Below are 20,459 nucleotides of genomic sequence, written 5' to 3' on the forward strand. Positions count from 1 at the left end.
AAGAAATTAAGTGATCGAGAGCTCAACCGGGACAAAAAAAAAAACCCGAAGAGTTTTTTGATGGGTGTTAAAACGCTGGGCGTGTCTCGGTGCTGTATTGATTCGGACTTTCAAACATTTTGTCCTAAAGCGGTGATTCTCCTCGGTCACGGGAGATTCTTGCATCCGTTGTTGTTGGTTTTTTTGTTTCTGTGTCCCTAATCACCTAGTGCTCAGATCATGTTTTCACAAATATCCTGGCGTTATTTACCACAAACTCCATACACGGAACCTCTCCTGCAATCTCTCCTCTGCTTGAAAATCATTTGCGGTCTCATTTCTGACTGAGGTGTTATAGAGGGGCCAGCAGGGGGCGCTCACCCTGCAGTCTGTGTGGGTCCTAATGCCCCAGTATACCGACGGGGATACTATACTGTAAAAAGGCACCGTCCTTCGGATGAGACTTAAAACCGAGGTCCTGACTCTCTCTGGTCATTAAGAATCCCAGGGCGTTTCTCGAAAAGAGTAGGGGTGTAACCCCGGCGTCCTTGCCAAATTTCCCCTCGCCCTTTCCAGTCATGGGCTCCTAATAACCCATCTCCTCCCCACTGAGAGCTGGTGTGTGGTGAGTGTACTGGCTCACTATGGCTGCCGTCGCATCATCCAGGTGGGGCTGCACACTGGTGGTGGGGGGGATCCATGATGTCCCGGAAATCTCCCCCCGCTCCCAACTCTTTCCGTGTGCGACACCCCCGGTCCGAAAAATCATCAGCGAATTATTTAATTATATAATACGACCTTGAGCCATCTGAGAATCTGCTTAAATCGGCTAAACAAGCCGCATCTCTGTACAACTCAAGTTTGCAAAGAAAGTGAGATTATTCAACTGGACTGGTGAGTTCAGCGAATTATGTGATTATATAGCTGCGATTCCCCCCGGTCCGCACCCCCTCCCTGAAATAAGTTTTTCAAAGTCGTGATATCTGAGTATATAGGATGGGGGGTATGCGTTCAGATCTAAAAATGTATTAGCTGGCCAAAATAAATGTGGCAGGATGAAAACGTCAGGAGGAAGGTAATGAAGCCGAGTGAGTTGTTCTTCCGTCAATGTAACGTCTTTAGATACGAAGAAACGCCTTGTTTTTTTGAAGAGGGCTTTACGAGGAAGGTTCCGGAAAATGTAAGGCAGTAGGAGGTGAGATACGGAAAATCCAGCCCACTTTGGGGTCACTCCGAGGAACGCAGCAGGAGGCCGGCAGGTCAAACTCGACTCCAGGTTAATAGCGTCAGACGCCGCTCCCGTGTGAACCCAGGGGATAGGGCCTGCTGACTAGGGATTTAGGAACTGACTCACTCCTGAGAGACGGGCGTTATTAATTGATTATTAAAGCCTCTGAGTCTTCCCCAGTGTTGCTGATGAGTCTGAAGTTTCAGTTAACCAGGAAGGCTATCAGGACGCATCGGGTTTTATCTCGCTGTTTGAGGGAAACACTCCACTATCGCAATGACGAGGGCAAGTGAAAACGGGCTTCACAGGGGCGTGGGACGGACATTAATTGCCCGGTTGCCTTGACAACAACCCCTTCGACAGGCAACCTATTTATCAGCGTTGCACGCTTAGCGCGGGGAGGGAGGTAACCCGGCGGAGACGTGCTGTAGCTATAGCTACTGCTGGGGACTGTTCTCGAAACTTTCCCTAGTCTCTATAGGGGACTGTTCTCGAAACTCTCTAGTGTTCGCCCGATTCGGGGTTGCTACCTGGTCCGGTAAATCCGTTTAAAGCGCCCTGAAGGGGAGTTGCCCTTAAACCTCATGCAAAGATCATGGTAAATTTACCCTCTTCCGGTCCGTTTATTTAGATGAAACGATCATTTATGATTTAATTCTGAATTCTGTTCAGTCAGTGTCCAATGGGTGAGGCCTTTTCATTACTTATCCCAATTATAGCTATCTAGCAACATTTAAACCAAGTTTAAAGAGAGCACAAAGCACTAATCCGTAACTTTCTATGAGCATATTCAAAAAGCTATATAAATATATGTTTTCAGTTATAAAAATGTGGTTGTTAGGTGGCTCTTAGTTATTAAGAGGCTACTGAACAAGTTATATATTTTTTTAGTTACTCAGATTGTAAATTGGATCTGGGTGTCAATCGTTTAGTCTGACAATATAATTTCACACATGATCACTGATGCAAGTCTGTATCATTTCTGGACACTCTTTCAGCAGGAAGGCCACAGGAAGTTTTCTGGGACAGCTCCTCCTTGCATCAAGACTTCTTGACTTCTGCACTGCTAGATGTCCTGGAGACATTTAGAAGTTGAGCTCTGCTCGGAAGCCTAACCAATATGTGCATTGCCAGCATCTATATCACCCTGCCACTCATCGCCGTTAGCCCACTGATGGTTGCTGCTGGAAGGGGTGTTAGTGGGACCAGTAGGGGGCGCTCACCCTGTGGTTTATGTGGGCCCTAATGTGGGTATGCCGAAAAGGCACTGTCCTTTGGATCAGATATTAACCTGAGGTCTTGACTTTCCGTGGTCATTTAAAAATCCCAAGGCATTTTTTTTTAAACAGTGTTATCCCGATGTCATGGCCTCCTAATAATCCCCATCTATGGATTGGCTTTATCCCTCTGTTCTCCTCCCCGTAGATAGCTGGGGTGTAGGGAGTGGACTGGAGCCCTCTGGCTGGTGGGGTGCAGGTGGGGCTACAGATTGCTGGTGGAGGAGGGGATCCCCATTACCTGTAAAGCTCCATATGAGTATAATATAATATTATTATAAACCAAATGGTGTCGTCACAAAGTGAAACAATGTTTAATACAAGAATAAGCAGTAATGCCAGTCTTGCCAATGGTCTCATTTTCCCCCAAATCAGACAGCTTATGGGCTCACACTCCTGCTGGTTTTAGAGGGCTCATGAACCTTTGCATGACTGGAGAGCTGCAAAGCCAGGGTTTTATGGTGATATTGCACTGATTGGGGAGTTTTGCAGCAGCGCTACCAGAAAATAAATACATGATTTTCTTAAACCAATTACTTAATCATGTTATATTGTCTTTAACCCTAAAAGAAAGAATACTGTAAGTTCACCTTGTTTTATTGCTCAGTATACCAGTATATTAGAACTATACCCAATGGGTGGCATATTTTCACGTTATTCAGATAGAGCTGTTTTAAAATTGGTATAACTGTTGTTTCTAGTTTCTAGGCAACTGAAATGCTAGTTATTCATTTTTTAAAGATGATTAAATACATTATATAAAAATATGTTCAGTTCCTGAGCATTTGCTTAATTGCTGGGCAGCACATGTCACATGGGTCATATTGATTTTTTTTCCTGTTACCTGTAGTGTAGTGTTATTGCAGTAAAAGGCACAGTGGCTGTGACAGCTGGATGACTTTCACCCAGTCACTGGTACTGCCAGGAAATTATTCTCAGACACATTTCCCCTCAACCATCTCCCCCGTTATCTCTGTCCATGTGAGCACAGAGCAATAAATAAGAGAGGGCACAAAGTCCAGGTTTTATATATCAGCTCAGGACGGAAGAAGACAGCCCCACTCTCTGCCTGCCTCCTCAGAGAGCACCTGCACCCTGGCGACTCTCCTCTCCAGACTGTAAGCATCTTCACAGTTTTGCAACGTTTTTGCTATTGCTGTTAAATATTTGTCATTTCCTGATCTCTTAATGACAGGCCTGCCTTCGTGGCATTTATAGATAATTGTAAAGGCTTATATATGTTCTGCGGGTGGAAGTGTCAGATTCTCCAGGTTCATGTTTTCTTTATTCTGTGTGTGCAGCATATGCGCTGGTACTAAGAACTGCATTCAAGGGATTTTAGATTAATTGGGTCTGATTGGTTACTTTTATAATGTCTATTCTGCATCTATTTGGGTCAAATGAGCAAAGAGGAGTGCAAAAGCAATCCCTTCTGCATGTTGTTAGACACCGGAATGCTGCTTTTGAACAAAGTCCTTCGATTTCCTTAATTGCAAATACCGACATCAAGGACTCTGTGAATTAAATAGTCCCCATTTGGGTGATTAAGCTGCTGACAGATAGATGTGCCTCAATTCACTGTGATATGCTGTGTAAACTGCATGAAATAAGATCGTTCTAGAAATGAATGATAGTAAATGAGATTAAGTAAGGATTTGACACAGCTGAGTACTATTCCCCAGTTACTTTCTGTAAGACTGATGTGTGGAAATACCTACACCTTCACTTTGTTGAAGATCTAAAAAGGACAAACTGAACTGCTTGTCATCCAATAACAAAAACATGTTTGAACAGGATCGGCATGGTTTGCTTTCGATATTAAAATATCGAAAGGCAGCTATTTTGCCCAAACAATGCAGTTTCTCTCAAGAAGGGTAGTGACCTCAAAATTACTTCCAAATTTTTCCTTTTGAAGTAAACTGTGGTTTTGTACAGAAAAGTGCAAGTTCCTAAATTTCTGTAAGATGAAAACTTCATGATATATAGATTATATGTATACCCCACATATAAAATAATTGTTTTTTATGGGGGTTATATGATGTTCAATAGGGTTTTCTATGCACATTACATATACACTTACTGGAAATCATGGAACTGTAGACTGTAGGTATGGAAATCATGGAACCTTTAGACTGGTATGCTACTCTTTTATATAATCCTTCTGCTATCTGTATTCTATCTTAATGACAAATGAAACAGAACTCTTACTCATGGAAATTGCTTTTAAAACTCAGTCCAGGAGGCACTTACTTACACAAAGGGTTGCGGGAGTCTGGAACAAGCTGCCCAGCCATGTTAAGTTGATACTCGGGCTTTCATTTTTAAAAATTAGCTGGATGGGAGAGATTCTTGGATCATTTAACTACTGGAAGTCAACCCAACAAGCTAGCTGGGCCAAAAGGCTTGTGATAAACACACAAGGGCAAACTCCTTGCTCATCATCAGCTTGATTCCACCTCCCCTGCGTACAGGTGCTGCTTGCACTGATGATATGTTCGCCCTTTTCAGAAGGACTTCCGGAGACCAGAGCAAAACGGGCCGCAAGCTCACCCAGCTGAAAATGAAGAGCATTCTGAAAGTTCAGATGGAAGGTATTTTATTTTGCCTTCCTTCTGTCTTGGTGTACTTTATTTGTGTCTTTACCTGTGCTCTGTGTCTAGCGACCTGCAATGAGATGACCGCTCTTGTCCACAGCTCTCCAGTCCTGGAGAGAGTCTGGTTACAGTACAACCTGGAAATGTACAAAGCACCCCCTTATTCTCAAATCTTAGGTCTTGCACTGGTCTTCAAATCCAGGGTGTGGCGTGAGTTTTGCATCATCCAGTTGAATTAGGTCACCAGCAAATGATGAGTGAAAAGGGAAGGATGCCGCAGGTCTTGAACGCAGAGAGGCCCAGGTCGATCACCATCTCCCTCCCTCTCCCCGCCGCAGCGCCAGGCTCCCCTGTCCTGGACCGGGAGCTCCCGTCCCAGAGCCACACCATCTGCGCGGTTCGCTGGAAGCTGCCGGAGGAGGAGGTGCAGGTCCACAGCTCCGTGCCCACAAGCGCACCTTTCAAGAGCAAGAAGCTCCCCAACGGCCGACAGCAGGTGGGACAGAGCCTGCAGGGGTGGAGGGGGGGGGCAGATTAGCAAGGGCCAGTCCTCGCTGGAAATGCACAAGTGCCAGATTGCACAGAATTCCCATTCCAGGAGCACAAAGCAGGCTCCTCACTCGGTGGCGTGTTTTGGGTCAGCATTGTTTGCTGAAAGGATGTCTTTAGCATTTGGTGCTGGAAGTGGCTGAGAAAAGCTTGCAAATATTTGTTTGTAGTGTATATCAAAACAGTATCGGAGTTGAGCAGGGAAAAATATGCACATTTTTTAATATTCTTCTGCTGTACAGGTCTGTACTTTACCACACCTCTACTGTATATGTCATGTCACATCTTGACTCTGTTTTTCACCATGGTTTCAAATGCTTTCGCGCTGATTGACCTCAGTCGATCACAGAAACCTCTTGGGAGGGTGCGTACACTTCCACTAGGAGCTGATCCTCCTCGCTACCTGCAGAGAATGGAGCCTGGACTCTGCCTTTGGGGCGCTGGGTTTTGAGGGAATGACTGTGAAGGGCCCGGGGGTTCAGAACTGTGCAGTTAAACGAGATCTCGAAAACGGCTCTTGGGGGCCAAGAATCTGGTCGGAGCGCCAGGGATCTGGTCCGAAAGCTTTTGCTCAGATTGCCAGATTTCGCGGGCTGGGTGTGTGACCAGTCACAGGCCAGGGTTCCTTTGAGCTCAGGATCTCCCGTGAGTCCTTGTGCCCAGGATGTGCTCTTGGTCTCAGAGGGAAGACTTTTTGGGGTGCCTGGTTTAAAGCTTGATATAAACAACAAAGGAGAATAAACAAGGTGTGTAATTTGTGTGGAACAGTTAAGCTGTCTACGCACTTGTCACTCAAATAATTTTGGATAGAAATGAGAGACGCTAAGATAGCGGTTCCCAATCCTGGTCCTGGTGACCCACACGCACCTATTGGTTTTCATTCCATCCCACTTTCATTAGATAACTCAAGCCTTAATTGATCTAAGAAGTTGCTTCATTGGAATAATCACAAGTGTGGGATTTTATTGTGTGTGAGAGCTGGGAACAAGCAGCTCAGTTTAATCTTATGATTATTAAGTGAGTGAAGGCTTTGATTGTGTAACAGAGGGCTCGGGTGGAACAAAACCCAAAAGGATCAGGATTGGGAACCGCTGTGCTAAGTGAAACCTGATGAATTGATTATATCAGACTAGATCAATTGATCTAGTCAGTGCCGAACAGCTTGTCAAGCACAGGGGAGCATGTAGAATATGTCAAGTCAGTGCTTATTGTCCTTCACCGCTTTTCAGTGGTGACTATATACTGGGGTGTCTCAGGCTGTTTTGTGTGTTCGGCCCCAGTGGTGCACGGTGCTCGTTCTTGACCGAGACCCTCTCTCCCGGCAGAGCCTGAGTGACCTGCGCAGCCTGGAGGAGTGTGTGAACTTCATCACGCAGTGGGCCGAGCAGGTGGACCGCGTGTGCAAGGTATCATGGGAGAGGGAGGGATGGGAGAGGAGATGAGTTCTTATCAATGTTTTTATCCTTTCAAAGTAAGCAGGATTCTTGTGTGGAGAGATAAGTATGGGTAATTATGTAGCATGTTTACTTTCCTACTATAGGAGGCTACTGCTGGCAGTTATTCCTAATCTTCTTTTAGGTAGAACTAAAGGTGAAGGCTCTCCAATCTCAGTCCCCAAGAGCTGAGTGATCATTTTTCCTCTGGAGTTATTCCTCTCTCTAGTCCTGTTGAAATAGCAAGGCCCAGCTTCACTGCTCAGCAGACAGACTGCACAAGCACCTCAAGACCAAGTCCTGTCAAGTCCATAATGAGCTGAGTTAAAAATAAGAACTTGCAGACACAGGGCTCAGATTGGACAGTCTGGCCTTGAGCATGGTTCCGTGCTTGCCTTATTCCCAAACAATTCATGAAGCTGACAGAAAGATGGTCCTGGTGACCCACACATATACCTACTGGGCGGAGGAGCAGCTCTGTGGCTAAGGATCTGCGCCTGTGGCTGGAAGGTTGCCAGTTCAAATCCCGCGGCCGGCAGAGGAATCTCTGAGCAAGGCCCTTAACCCCGGCTCCAGGGGTGCTTATCTCTTATCGGTGTTCATTCCATGAAGCACCACACTGCCACTTTCAACTTGTGGGTTCGGTAATGGTGTCGCATCAGCTTGAAGCTTGAAGCTGATACTTTGTCTTCCTTCAGGAAGTGGCTGAGATCCATGAATCCTCAGATACTGTACCTTCTAGCTTCCAATCAGGCCGAACGAGCTCTCGTTTCGGAGCTTTCTTAGGCTGAGGCTGCAGAGCCTGGGTTCAGGGATTGTCTCCATTAGTTAACAAGCATGAACCCTTAATCTTAATCTTAAGGAGTTTCTTCTGAGCTCGAATGGTTTTTCCTCTTTAAGGAAAAGAAGTAAATCAAGAAATTATTAGCTTTTTTCGTAACTTTATTTTGCAGGTTTCTAAAGCGGTCTTGCTCTGCCCCTTCGAAAAGTATGCAGTTTGCCACCCTTTGTCTAGGGAGGTCTTCTGATCACATGTGATTTTTGCAGGATTAATTTTTAATCATTTGTTTGCTTTAAGTATTCTGAACAATGCCAACAGGAGATCAATTGTTTCTTTTGAGGCACATGGCTCTGGGCTTTTCGGATTCCTCGCTGTGCTGGTGGCCTGTGGTGTGTGTGTGTGTTTGTGCGTGTGTGTGTGTGTGTGTGTGTGTGTGTGTGTGTGAACTAAGTTCAGCTCCTGCCCCTTGGAACTGTGTCAACGTGGCAAAAGCTGGCAGTGATAGGAAAATCAGCTCCAAACAACCCTCATCTTGTAATATGACCTCTCTGATAATTGCCTCTGGTGTTCCCGGCAGAGAGGACGAAAGTCATCTTGTGTTACCATGGGAGAGAAACGCACCCAGAACGGACTGTTATCTATCTGACACATAGTAATAATTGGCCTAATTAATAGTTGGCCAACCTCGTTTATGGCCCAGGCCAGTCAATAAGCACTGTCAGAGCAGCACAGAGGAGTCAAGGAGAGGGCAAAGGCTAGGGACTTTCAATGTCCTAACTGCTGCGTTGTGACTCTGCAGACTCTACACTGACTGCACTGACTATACATTGTGTATTGTCCATGTACTGACTATGGGCTGAGTCCTGATTAGCGACTCATACGTGGGTTGACTCACAACTGCGCATCACTACTGTTCATGTAATTTCTAATAGAGCGGGTTTGGACTGGGTTCGGGTCAGTACTTTTATCCTTTTAAATCGGGTCGGGCGGGTGCGGGTTCGTTTCTCACAACCTGCGATCGTGTGCGGCTCAAAAAAAAAAGAGCCAACCCATTTATCTTTACCGTGACCATAGTAACCCCGCTGACAGAGGCTTCGCTCGCTTCCTCTGCAGCGCGGCAGTCGAGCCAGAGAGGACCCGGGCGAGGGAACCAGCCGGGGTCCACCTGGCCCGGCCCAGGACGGGGGTCCCCTGGCCAGTCCCCGGACAGGCCGCAGCCTGGAGGAGTGCCGCCGCCTCATACTGGAGTGGGCGGACGAGCTGAACAGCGTTGCCCAGGTAAAGGGCTGGGAGGAAGGCAGGGCAAGTTGCACACGGGATTCCTGGACCTGAAACCAAGTGTCGGGAATCACTTGTTGCTCTGTAGTGTGATTGGAGAAACTGTGGCGGCAGCACTGATTTTTGAGTTGGGGGAGTGGGAGGGGGGGGCACGCTGCCTGTCCTATACAGGAAGCAGCAGGGTGTGGGGACTGTGGGCGGTGAGCAGTCAAGATGGTAAAACTCTCCCTCTCTCAGCTTTCCAAGCCAAGGAGATTGAGCAACAAGACGGAAGAGCAGGCTGACAGAAGTGAGGGGGAGACGGACAACCCCAGTGAGAAGGAGAAGCAGAGGATCATGGAGTGGGCCAGGGAGCTGAAGACCATGTCAGAGGTCAGCGTTTGGGTGGAGCTGGTCACGCTGGGGTCACGCACACCCATGGTAGCTCTAATGCCGTCTGTGGGTGGGACATGCCTACTGTATGTCCACATCAATCCTGCCCATTTCGATATTGGCAGGTTTTGTATGATGACGGGTTGGGGGACTGCCTTTAAGCAGGTCCATACCATTTTTGCTCATAAGAACTGTTTACAGTGTTCGTTCTGCCTCTGCTCAGAATGGGCCCGAAACCATCAACCTCATGCATTTCGTGAAGAGGCCCTCATTCTGTCCCTGAGCTCCCGGGGATCCCAGCTGAGTGTATTTCAGAATGGTATGGACTGACATTGACAGGACAGCTGATTCAAAAATAGTAGCAATTCTGAAAAAAAGGCTGTCCACTTTCCTGGACCAGGAGAAGATTCATATACAGGTTGTAGACAATTTTAGTTGGGCCAGTAATGCAGAGCTCGGCACTTGGTCCTTATTGTCCTTGAACGTTGTTTATTTGCTACATTTTAACAAATGTTGAAGAAGATCACATCGAGTTCTGTTTATTATTCCGAGATCTTAACAAAAAAGTCTACAAACCTGCATTTCAATCTATGTCTAATTTATAGCTGGAGTGTGTTCTCCATCCAGGCATGCTGTTTTTTTAAATCTCACAAAGCACTTGGATAGGAGTTCCTAATCGTGGTCCTGGGGACCTGCACCCAGCTGGTTCTTGGGTAACAGCCTGGCTGGAACAACTGAACCCTTGATTGACTTAATAGGATGAACTCAAATGTGCTTTCAGATCTTGAACATGGTCACCTTTTAAATATTGCGTTTCAAAACGAACATAAAACCCCAAACTTCTGAGCAGAAAAACTTGAAAATATTCCAATTGAGCCACTTCTTCATTCAAGTGAGAATGAAACGAAACCCAGCAGGTGTGTCAGGGAGCCCAGCTCCAGGGTATCCCCAATGATCAGTGCCATGTTGAAACCGAAACGGCAGGTCGTATTGGGATGTGTCGTCGTGACCCGTTTGTGCCCCTGTGCAGAACTGCGGGCTGCCTGGGGAGGAACTGACTCAGATGCTTCACCTCCTGGGCCTGAGGAAGAGGAGGCTGGTGAGCGTGCTGCCCTTCCTGGAGTTCATCACCTGGTCTCTGCTCAAGGATGATGCCAAGGTAAGGCCAGACGGAAATTCACTGCAGATCAGACCTTGGCAAACACCTTGATGGAAACTTCTTAAAGCAGGTGGTGCTCTATTTAATAATAACTGTCCAAATCACTTATATCAAGAGATAAGGACTACAGCAAGGCCATGCAAGCTTTCACCCAGTGAGATATTGCTGCAATTATTAATAGTCCTTGCTCTTTGCTCTGAGTGAAAGAGCTGAGCGTGCACATTGGCATACAATTCAGCCCCTCTCTTCATGCACATACCCAGGTCCATTACATGCCAGAGCCCAGCATCTGGAATGTGAACTTAGATTTCCAGGAGTCTCTTTCTAAAGGACTGTCATAGCTTGCACACTAATGCACACTGTCCTAGCATTGCCATTAATGAAGCAAGAGTGTGAATACTTTGTCTGATTTCATGAGGTAGTTCTACTTGTATCAGAGTGAAGGTAGATCTCAATTAAGACTTGACGTACAAACCTGTGTCTTCTGGGTAGGTTTGTAGCGTTGAGTCAGTAGAGTCAAAACTGCCTGATCAATCATAGGTCTGGGTTAAAATCAGCTCACCACTCAGAGTTCAAGATTAAAAGTATGTCTGACCAATTAAGAGTCAAAGGATACAATCGGCTGATGTATTGGAGTTCCAGATTCTAACCAGCAGTGTTTTAGGTTGGTCTGTGCCAACACAGCACTGGAAACTGAAGACAATAATATGGCAGTGGAGTTTGGACATTTGGAGGATCCCAGGGCACTGACTGTGTTGCTTTTTACCCAGGGTACTGTTCCTCAGCTCTGGCTGTCCACAAAACAGAGGACCTGGAAAGCAGGTGAGGCAGAGGTTCTAGCGTCTGAGTGCTGGCAGGTGGACGTGCTAAGCAGAGTTCATCAAGATAGGTTCCAGAATAAACAAGAGGGTGGCACTGCAAACACAGCTAGTTTTTGTAACTAACATGGTCTACTGGACCATGGACTACTGGACTACTGCTACATGGGCTCCTAACTGGACTACTACGTGGTCCAGATCAAGTTCATGGAGGATCTCTTAAACCGTCAGCCATCGTTCTAGATGAAGTTTCATCTTGCTGTTTGGTTAATGATGAATTAATCATGATGCAGCTCTTGATGGAGGGCTGTGTGACCCACAACAGTTATGACAGCCCTGTCACAGCAGAGAAGCTTCCCCATTCCTAATGACAAGTTGGACAGCTTCACATTCCAAAGGTCTCTCTTTCTAACTCTGTGTTTCTCAATCTTTCCTCTCCAGGAACACCGAGATACATTCCCAATTCAGGTACCCAACCATATTGTATTAGCCCCCACTCCATGTTTGTAGTATTCTAAGTGGCCTCTGGTAGTATACGCATCTTTCTTTTTGCACAAAATGTTATCTGCAAAATCCATTAGTAATAAAGTGGTAACCCTTCCATTAAGGGACTGTAATGAGGCTCTAGAAGTGCTCAGCAAAGTTATTCACTCTTTTCTTTGATGCAGCATATACATACGAGAATAACCTTTGCCATTTTGCAAAATAATTGGAAGATGTTGGTTCCTAGCAGGTCATCTGCACTCACTATAACACAGAATACTTAATAGTTTTATGTTTTGTTAATCTTCTGAAGGCAGAACTTGGGACCATAAAGAATATAAGCCCTTAAACATTTTTGATCACATGTGAAATAACTTGACTCATGGCTGTGGCACTAGTAGACAATGATGGTCTCTGGTTCACCACAGTTCCCTCAGCTTTGCTTATGTTTTAAACATTGTCAGGTGATGACTAGTATACAGTCTGTGAACCTGGCGGATTCACACATGCGGATTCCATATCAAGCCAGTGAATAAAGAAAGTATTGAGGGCAGGTCACACATGCTTTTCCTGTTAAAACAGCCGTGTCTTTTCTCTTTTTCCAGTGTGGAGCTGGATCTGCCGTGCGGCAGGTAAGGTACCTCCTGCAGGGTCTTTCCTTAGCCGCCAAACTGAACGGTGATCGTGTCAGATGTGCGCGTCGCAGTCCTAGAAGGTCACTAAAACCTACAAATTCATTTCTCAACACTGACCAACTGGCACCACTATTAAAAAAGGGGAAAGGTTCAGACTGGGCAGAGACCCTCAGTGGCATTCTTAAGCTGTTAATGTGTTTAAGCCTCTTGGTCCACAGCCGTTTTGCTTTAAAGAAGCTATGACTGCAACGGTGAGACTTAGTTTCGTCTTGAGTGTGACTTGTGAAAGGATTACACAGGTGGCCAAATTAAACTTGGAGATTTTAGCACTGTGACTGCGAAACCGTGTGGTTGGCAGAGCCTTGCTGAGAGTGTGGTTTGTGCTTGTTTGATCATCTATAGCAAAAGGTACAGTAGGCAAGGCCTGTAGGTTTTGTAGTGACAAGTGATACCCCTTATGAACGTGTATAATAAAGTCTGATTTACACTAAAGTTGCTCAAATTGAGTTGCCATATGTGGTTATGTATGTTTTCTGAATGCCCCCCTCCATCAACTGCAAAGCTAGCCAATTTATGAACCTGCTGCTCACAGGTGGCAGCCCACTGAAGCTCACCAGGTGAGCAGAGAGACCTCCTGGGAAAAGCTAAGGTTTTAGTGGGGCCAGTAGGGGGGGCTCACCCTGTGTCCTAATGCCCCAGTATAGTGATGGGGAGAGAGATGACTCTCTGTGGTCATTAAACATCTCAGGGCATTTCTCACAGAGCTGGGGCGTTAGCCTGGGTGTCCAGACCAAATTCCCCCCTGGCCTTTACCAATCATGGCCTCCTAATAATCCTCATCTCTGAACTGGCTTCATTACTCTGCTCCCACTGAGAGCTGGTGTGTAGGGAGAGTACTGGCGCACTATGGCTGCCATCATATCATCCAGGTGGGGCTGCACACTGCTGGTGGTGAAGGGGGAGTCCCCATTACCTGTAAAGTGGAGTGTCCAGAAAAGTGCTGTAGAAGTGTTGGGAATTGTTATTAACTGCTGTTTCTGTATCCCTCCTCTGTCCAGCGGACGTGACCCTGGACCCCCAGACCGTGCACCCCTGGCTGGTCCTCTCTGACGACCTCAGGAAGGTGCAGGAGGGGCGGAAGGAGTTGAACCTGCCCTCCAGCTTCCAGCGGTTCGATGGCTGGCCCTGCGTCCTGGGCTGGGAGGGCTTCTCCTCGGGCCGACACTACTGGGAGGTGGACCTGGCCAACAATGGCTACTGGAGAATCGGGGTGACCACCGCCTCTTCTGAGAGAAAGGGCCGCTTCCCCATGAACCCGGCGCAGGGCTACTGGACCCTGTGGCGCAGCACCAGGCAGTTCTGGGCCTGCACGAAGCCCGAGACCCCACTTCCTGTCAGCCTGGTGCCCCGCAAGGTGGGCGTCTACCTGGACTACGAGGAAGGGCAGGTGTCCTTCTACAACGTGGAGAGCAGGTCGCACATCTACACCTTCACCGACACCTTCAAAGAGAAGCTCTACCCTCTCTTTGCGCCCTTGGACGGCCGCACCCTGATCACCGTGTCGTCGCCCAACACCATCACCGAGTTCTGATTGGCCGACGAGCCGCCGTGCCCCCGCCTCACTCCCAGTACACTTCCTGAATGGAAAAACGGCCATTGGTGCCTTTTCCAGCAGCTGTAGGGTCACCACTATGGGGTCACCGTCTACTTCATAAGCTAGATTAGAGGGAAAATGACCAATGTCGTTGCACATTCTTTCTGGGACAGTATACTGGCCATGCAAAAACTGTAAAGGTATCAAGTTTTTATTGCACACAAGCTCCGGACAGAATGCAGTCTTACCTGGGACACTTGGGTTCCAGTGCAAAAGTATATAATTGCAATACTGAAAAGTAAAAGCTCAGCAGTGCCGTTGCCACATGGGCTAGCGGTCCCTGGATTGTGCAGCAGGGGGCTGTAGTACAGGGGATGCTCTCTGTCCGACCCTGGCTGCACACCGCCTCCAGTGAAACTGGCTCAGAACTGTAACTCCCCTGTGCGCTCCCCCCTGCTGTTAAGAGCTATGAGACCCCTCAGACGCACTGTATAGATCGCTAGTATTCTTATTTTAATATTAAAATTGTCTAATGATGGGATTCTTTCTGAACAATGCACAAAAACTTTTGTGCATTGTTCAGATGAAATTCTGAACAATGCATTTGATGGGGTGAGTTAAAAGTGCATTCATGGACAAAAGCATGTACCGATGTCAGGAAATTCTGGCAAGTTAAGATATGATCGAGCTGAAATAAACAATTAAGCTGCTCCATTTCCAGCAATCTGTAACTTCCAATTGTTAAGTACATGACAAAGACCGGGAACTTCGCCAAATGTACTGTACTCCACTTTTCAATTTAAAACCTTTGTTACTATATGTACTATACAGATTGTTCTTGTTAATACTTGTAGCGTTTGCTTGTTGGATTAATTTAATGCCTCTATTTATGTGGGTCCTTGTATTTACTATGTAAATCTGAAAAAGCAGATTCGATTAGTTTCTGCTTTCCTGTAGCAGGTGTATTAACTTGTACGTTCATGGGTAAAAATGATTAGTGTATTTATATATTGTCTCCAGGGCATTTAGTATAAATGTGTGCACGTGCTGTAAATAATTTTCAGATGGAAGACTATCTGTACTGTGTGACGTCTCAGAATAGCACCTTATTCCTTTTTGAATGACTTAAGTAGAAGTTTATAGGTTATGCGCATAGAGCTGATTCAATTGAATGTAAAAGTAGCTAAACTACCTTCTTGATATACGCTATACTCCTTTTAAATGTATGCTTTATGACTTGTTCTTTTCAAAACCCTATGTCTGCTTTTGCACTTTGAACTCTGGCACTTGCTAGAGGAGTATGAATAAATAATTGATCAAGTGGTTTCCAGTTTGCATGGTTATTGCCCTGGTAGCAGTGTGGGAAATAAAATGTTTCCTGGGGGCAAATGCTTAATGCAGACCTATTTCTATTGCCCATCTCAGTGCTTTCAGTGCTGGCCTTTGCCCTGAGGGACTTATTAGAAGGTCACGGGTGCGAGGGTTTTGTGAATGCAGAGGGTGTCCACCCTCATTCTTGTGCTGCTGGAACAGCAGGTCTGGCTGGTTGGGTTGTCATCGGTGGGAGCCCCAGCTGTCCCAGCCCTGTGCCACCTCACAGTTTCTCTGCTCTCTCTCCCCACAATGGTGCATCCTGCTGGGCTTGCCTGGAGTCCAGGGGAAAACTGGCTTTTCGCAGATGAAGGGTCCCTGGTCTTCGCAGCTCATGGCGAAGAAGTCGGCATTGCCCCTCAGGTCCGCACAATCTCTGTCCTCGGCGTTCCACTCCACCTCCTTCCTGCGGTCAGAAGGGGGCACCCATGAGTAAGCCACCCAAGACTGGGACATTTCCAGCCGTAGTTATAGTGAGTCGCTATCCTTGAAAGTGCTAGAGCGGTCTCCAATCAGGAGCTAAAGGTCTAATCAGTTATGATTAAGCTGTTAATTGGATCGAATTTAGTAATTAGGGCCTTAATTAGAAGTGCCTCCTCGGACACCCTGTGACTCTCCTGGGCCAGGGTTTGAGACAAACCTTTGGGGATGATCAGGTAGAAGGGTTCTATGTCTTTCTGATATAAAGGAATCTTAGTCTAGAGCAAACCTGTCCTGTTGTAGAGGGCTGTGGTTGTAGGAATTAGATCCCAATTTATTAACCTTGAGAAGGTCATTTTTTAGCTGAATGTGCTTGCTTCTTCCAGGCTACTGGTCTAAGAAGACCTAGAAAACCTGTGAAAATATCAGCATTTGATACCTCTGGACTATCACCACGTAACGTAAGGTGAAGGAAAGTAAGTGGTAAATGGATTTTAGGAAGGGGCAGCATGTGTTTGTGTGATCTCTCTCTCACAGGGTGGTGTGCTCATGGGGTGTCCCGTCCATCCAGATCCAGGAGCCCTCTGAGCTGCGGTCCGTCAGGCCCACCCACAGGAATTCTACCGTTGGGAATATGTGCATCGAGGCCTGGATGAACTCCTGCAATGACACCAGAGCCTGCTCAAGGAACCATTCTGCCACTGTTGAGCATGATCGCTGCATTTCCTCCCATCTGGCCAGCGCTGGGCCTAGCCCAGGGCACAGATGACTCACTGGCTGAAGGTGTAGGTCTGTCTGCACCAGGCCCTTGGTGATGACATTAATTCTAAACTGCCAGACGCCCCCATTTTGACATTTTGCTGTGAAAACGGGGAAGTTGCCCCTCCTCCTCTCACCATCTCTGCCCGGTCCCCGATCACGACCAGCTCAGCATCGTGTTCGGCGCAGAACTGCGCGCTGGCGTTCCAGGACAGGAAGTTGCTGTTGTTCTCCATGGAGAAAAAGTAGCAGTTGCCCCAGAAAAACCGCCAGTTTGATGGGCACAGCAGGCACTTCTTATCTGGGCAGAAGGAGAGAGAGAGAAATGTAGGAAGGGGCTAGGGCAGGAGCAGGACAGCCTGGCCTTTGTTTTGAGCAGTTTAGTCATCCGTTTCCTAACTACACTTGGCCCATGCAAGGCCACAAGCATCAGGCACGAGGTGGGGTACACCCCAGATGGGACTCTAGTCCAGCACAAGGCACACGCACACTCTCGCACCAGGGCTAAGCTTCGCAGAAGATGAACCTCCCACTCCGTCTTTGGGCTGTGGCAGGAAACCAGAAGTCCAGGAGGAAACCCACACAAACCAGGGGAGAACATACAAACTCCCTGCAGACAGCAGCCCAGGAATTTGACCCAAGAGCCCCAGCGCTGCTAGGCAGCAATGCCAACCACTGTCCCACCATGCTGCCCTTAATTCATAGCTTAATGCCCAAATCGGATTAGGCAGCTTTATTGATCCTGTTACCACAAAAGACATTAATGATTGGTTACAAGTCCTAGGACAGAAGCATGGCTGCCCATGAGGGAGTGTGACGTGGGAGTCCATCCAATACATCTGAAAAGCTGTATCAAAGGGCTTCAGTACCTTCAGTAACTTTCTGCAGCATCGTGTACAGGAGCCCATAATCCTCTGTGCACTGCGCAAGATCGGCGGCAACCTTTCCCAGCTTAGCAGAGGGTGGAGGGTGAAGAGAGGCCATCTGTGACACTTTGCAACAAAGCCGGGGAAAACACTTAAGGATCTTCTGTAGAACAAGGCAGGCAGCGCCACTAAATTAACAAAGCGACATAACTTGGACACGTAGATCAACCTTCACTGGTTAAATGAAAGTCAAGAGGTTGTGGGTTATACTGTAATCTCACTGTAGACTTAAACAGCTAACAATGCTCTCACTGAGCCTATTTTACTGTGCTATAATATAGAGTACTTTTGCCAGTGGCTGTGGTTTTGGTAGTGGAACTCAAGAATGGTGGAAAAATATTTCCAGAGCAAAAAAACAACAACAAATGAGCCTACTATTTGCAAACCAAGAGAGCAAAACTGAACTGTGAACTAATGCCGGGTGTTATTACAGAGGTTAAATGCTCTGTTTACACTTTGTCTGTGTGTGTTGGTTGAAGAAATCCACACTAACAGTATCCTTTTTCCTTCCTCCACATGTTCGGCTTTGAAGGCATTGAGTTGGCAACATTAAGCCAATTAAAAACTAAAGTGTCCCTAGTGTCACGATTGTAGTCCCTCCTCCTTAAGGGCACTCCAGCTCTTTCACTTCAGACCTGATTTTGTGCACCTGTTTAGCTTAGCTAAACTGGAGTGTTTTACTATGTTCTGTGCGAGATGCAAATGGAGGTTAACGTACCAGTGATGGCCACTCCGAGCAAGATCCCCTTGACTAGCGCTAATATGGCCACAAGCAGGAGTGCCTGTGTCCACAGCGTGACCTTCTCTCTCTCTGCAACATACACAGGAGCACAATTCCAGTGACAGCATGCTGTTGAACAGTGGGAAGGTAACTTGTGACACACAGAAAAAACAGCAAAAGCATTACAAAGAGCTGAAGAATAATGAACAGCATAGGGCAAGTGTGACCCATGCATATATCATGATTCAGGTGACAGGCTCTAATTGAATTGGTCTGGACTGCATCTAAAACCCCAACTCCCTCTACAGGCCCAGCCTCACTGGCAGCCCTAGTGCTTTGCAAGTGTTTTTAAATGTGCTGTTCTGAGGGAGCTCCCACCAGCTGTCCGTCATTGTGCAAATATATTGCTGCTCTGCTGTGTGTCCCGAAGCCCAGACAGTCCCCCTGCAGTGGGGTGTTCTCTGAGGAACCCTAAGAATGACCTGCCCTTGACACACTAGTGACTTATTGTTCACAAACTTACTTCCTGGGCTCCGCCTTTAAAGGAACACCACAAAGTGTATCTGCTCACACAGATCTGCGTCATGTATACTTCAAGTCTGAAGCATTTCTTTTTTTGTAAATTGCTGCCGCCTGTTGACATCCTGTCACGCGAGCAAACCGAACAGAGAGGAACAAGAAGGAAACCGAACCGCAGTACCGAGCAGCTTTTTTATCTCGGTCTGGATCTCCGCGCGTGTCCAAACACATCAAATCAGCCGCACAAACCGGCGCATCCGCGAGTCCACAATCGCACGGCGCACAACTGGGGTATCGAGCAGAAAAAAGGGCACCTGGCTTGTTTTCTGCGGGACAGCTGGCTTGGCCTTCATCAGGGCTGTGGAGGATGGGTCCTTCGTGTTCCTCCATGCTCCTGTCCTCGCTCTCTCTCCCTCCCCTGCGGTTTCTCGGAGTCCCTCTTTTCTCCTCAACGGTTCCTTCGGTTATTCTGCCTGCCGCGTCTTCACTCCCTGGGTCTGTTTTCGTGCTCTGGGCGGTTCAGTGATCACACACCCTGACCCCCACACATACACACACTTCCCCTCCCCCCACCCCCACCCCTTTCTCTCGGGGTAAAGTCACATCACTGCTTTAAACACCCGCTGACCCACCTCAGGAAGTAGCAGCAGCAAACAGCTCGGTTTCTGACACCAAACACTACTGCTGGGCTAAAGAAAGGCTGCGAATCAAAATGTATGTATCAGCTGTTTTGTAGGCTGGTGTAACCAGGTTTTTGCATGAATTCTTTTCTTGGGGGGTCCAAAGCAAAGCTTGGAATTCTGTGCCGAAGGGGCAGGGAGACTCTATCCAGTGGATCCTTTCTAGCAGAAGCGAGGTGTGCTCGTGTACAACTGTCACTCTCAGTACAGCAAAGCCAAACCCACTTTCTCAATGTGTGCACACAGCAGCCTTCAGTCCAGGAGTCTCTTACCCTGGTTCTGAGCTAATGTAAGATCTTATTCCTTTGCCCCAGTCTTCCTGATCCCCCTAAATCATCTGCTTTGAAACATTTTGCGTATGTCTTGTCATTTAAGAAATGTATTTGATTATGCAAATTCTCCTTATGCCTGAAAAATTCTGAAGAGGTATGAGTGGGGGCAGAAGAGGGGCTCACCCTGTGATCTGTGTGGCTCCTAATGTCCCAGTACAGCGATGGGGACACTATACTGTAAAAAGACGCCGTCCTTCAGACGAGACGTAAAACCGAGGTCCTGACTCTCTGTGGTCATTAAACACCTCAGGGCGTTTTTTGAAAAGGGTCAGGCTGTTATCCTGCCCAAATTTCCCTCTGGCCTTTACCAATCATGGCCTCCTAATAATCTTCATCTCTGAACCAGCTCCACCACTCTGCTCTCCTCCCCACTGAGAGCTGGTGTGTGGGGAGAGTACTGGTGCATTATGGCTGCCGTCACATCATCCAGGTGGGGCTGCACACTGGTGGTGGTGGTGGGGAGTCCCCATTACCTGTAAAGAGCTTTGAGTGCAGTGTAAAAGGACTGTATTAATTATTATCATTATTTACTGTTGGACAGACTCCTGCTA

The 20,459-nt window shown here is 47.2% G+C and overlaps 2 protein-coding genes across 4 annotated transcripts; one reads left to right on the forward strand and one right to left on the reverse strand.

The window, feature by feature from the left end:
• Positions 1–1,099: 1,099 nt before the first annotated feature.
• Positions 1,100–14,384, forward strand: LOC102691189 (E3 ubiquitin-protein ligase TRIM39-like). Its single transcript, XM_015340624.2, has 12 exons — positions 1,100–1,255; positions 2,209–3,602; positions 4,993–5,075; positions 5,417–5,574; positions 6,953–7,033; positions 8,955–9,119; positions 9,357–9,491; positions 10,522–10,650; positions 11,421–11,472; positions 11,910–11,936; positions 12,557–12,583; positions 13,645–14,384. The coding sequence occupies exons 3-12, from the start codon at positions 5,045–5,047 to the stop codon at positions 14,175–14,177; spliced, it is 1,338 nt and encodes a 445-aa protein (XP_015196110.2). The 5' UTR covers positions 1,100–1,255; positions 2,209–3,602; positions 4,993–5,044; the 3' UTR covers positions 14,178–14,384.
• Positions 14,374–19,458, reverse strand: LOC102690991 (CD209 antigen-like protein E). Of its 3 annotated transcripts, none has more exons than XM_069186590.1 (6): positions 19,211–19,458; positions 18,375–18,467; positions 17,600–17,722; positions 16,868–17,031; positions 16,507–16,631; positions 14,374–15,957 (listed from the first exon to the last, which is right to left on the reverse strand). In XM_069186590.1, the coding sequence occupies exons 1-6, from the start codon at positions 19,284–19,286 to the stop codon at positions 15,735–15,737; spliced, it is 804 nt and encodes a 267-aa protein (XP_069042691.1). In that variant the 5' UTR covers positions 19,287–19,458; the 3' UTR covers positions 14,374–15,734. The 3 variants fall into 3 exon arrangements, with proteins under 3 accessions (XP_069042691.1, XP_069042689.1, XP_069042690.1); XM_069186588.1 differs by having other exon boundaries at positions 18,375–18,506; XM_069186589.1 differs by having other exon boundaries at positions 18,375–18,528.
• Between the last annotated feature and the right edge of the window lie 1,001 nt (positions 19,459–20,459).

Source organism: Lepisosteus oculatus, chromosome 3 (assembly GCF_040954835.1).
Source record: "Lepisosteus oculatus isolate fLepOcu1 chromosome 3, fLepOcu1.hap2, whole genome shotgun sequence".
NCBI lineage: Eukaryota > Metazoa > Chordata > Actinopteri > Semionotiformes > Lepisosteidae > Lepisosteus > Lepisosteus oculatus.

Bases quoted from the DNA above. Each gene is read 5' to 3' on its own strand.
- LOC102691189 (XM_015340624.2), top strand. From the start codon at position 5,045: ATGAAGAGCATTCTGAAAGTTCAGATGGAAG. The intron at 5,076-5,416 runs GTATTTTATTTT...TCCCCGCCGCAG, and splicing joins TCTGAAAGTTCAGATGGAAG to CGCCAGGCTCCCCTGTCCTG. The intron at 9,120-9,356 runs GTAAAGGGCTGG...TCCCTCTCTCAG, and splicing joins AGCTGAACAGCGTTGCCCAG to CTTTCCAAGCCAAGGAGATT.
- LOC102690991 (XM_069186588.1), bottom strand. From the start codon at position 19,286: ATGGAGGAACACGAAGGACCCATCCTCCACAGCCCTGATGAAGGCCAA. The intron at 18,507-19,210 runs GTGCCCTTTTTT...ACTGTTCAACAG, and splicing joins TCCCGCAGAAAACAAGCCAG to CATGCTGTCACTGGAATTGT. The intron at 15,958-16,506 runs GTGAGAGAGAGA...TTCTGACCGCAG, and splicing joins CCCCATGAGCACACCACCCT to GAAGGAGGTGGAGTGGAACG.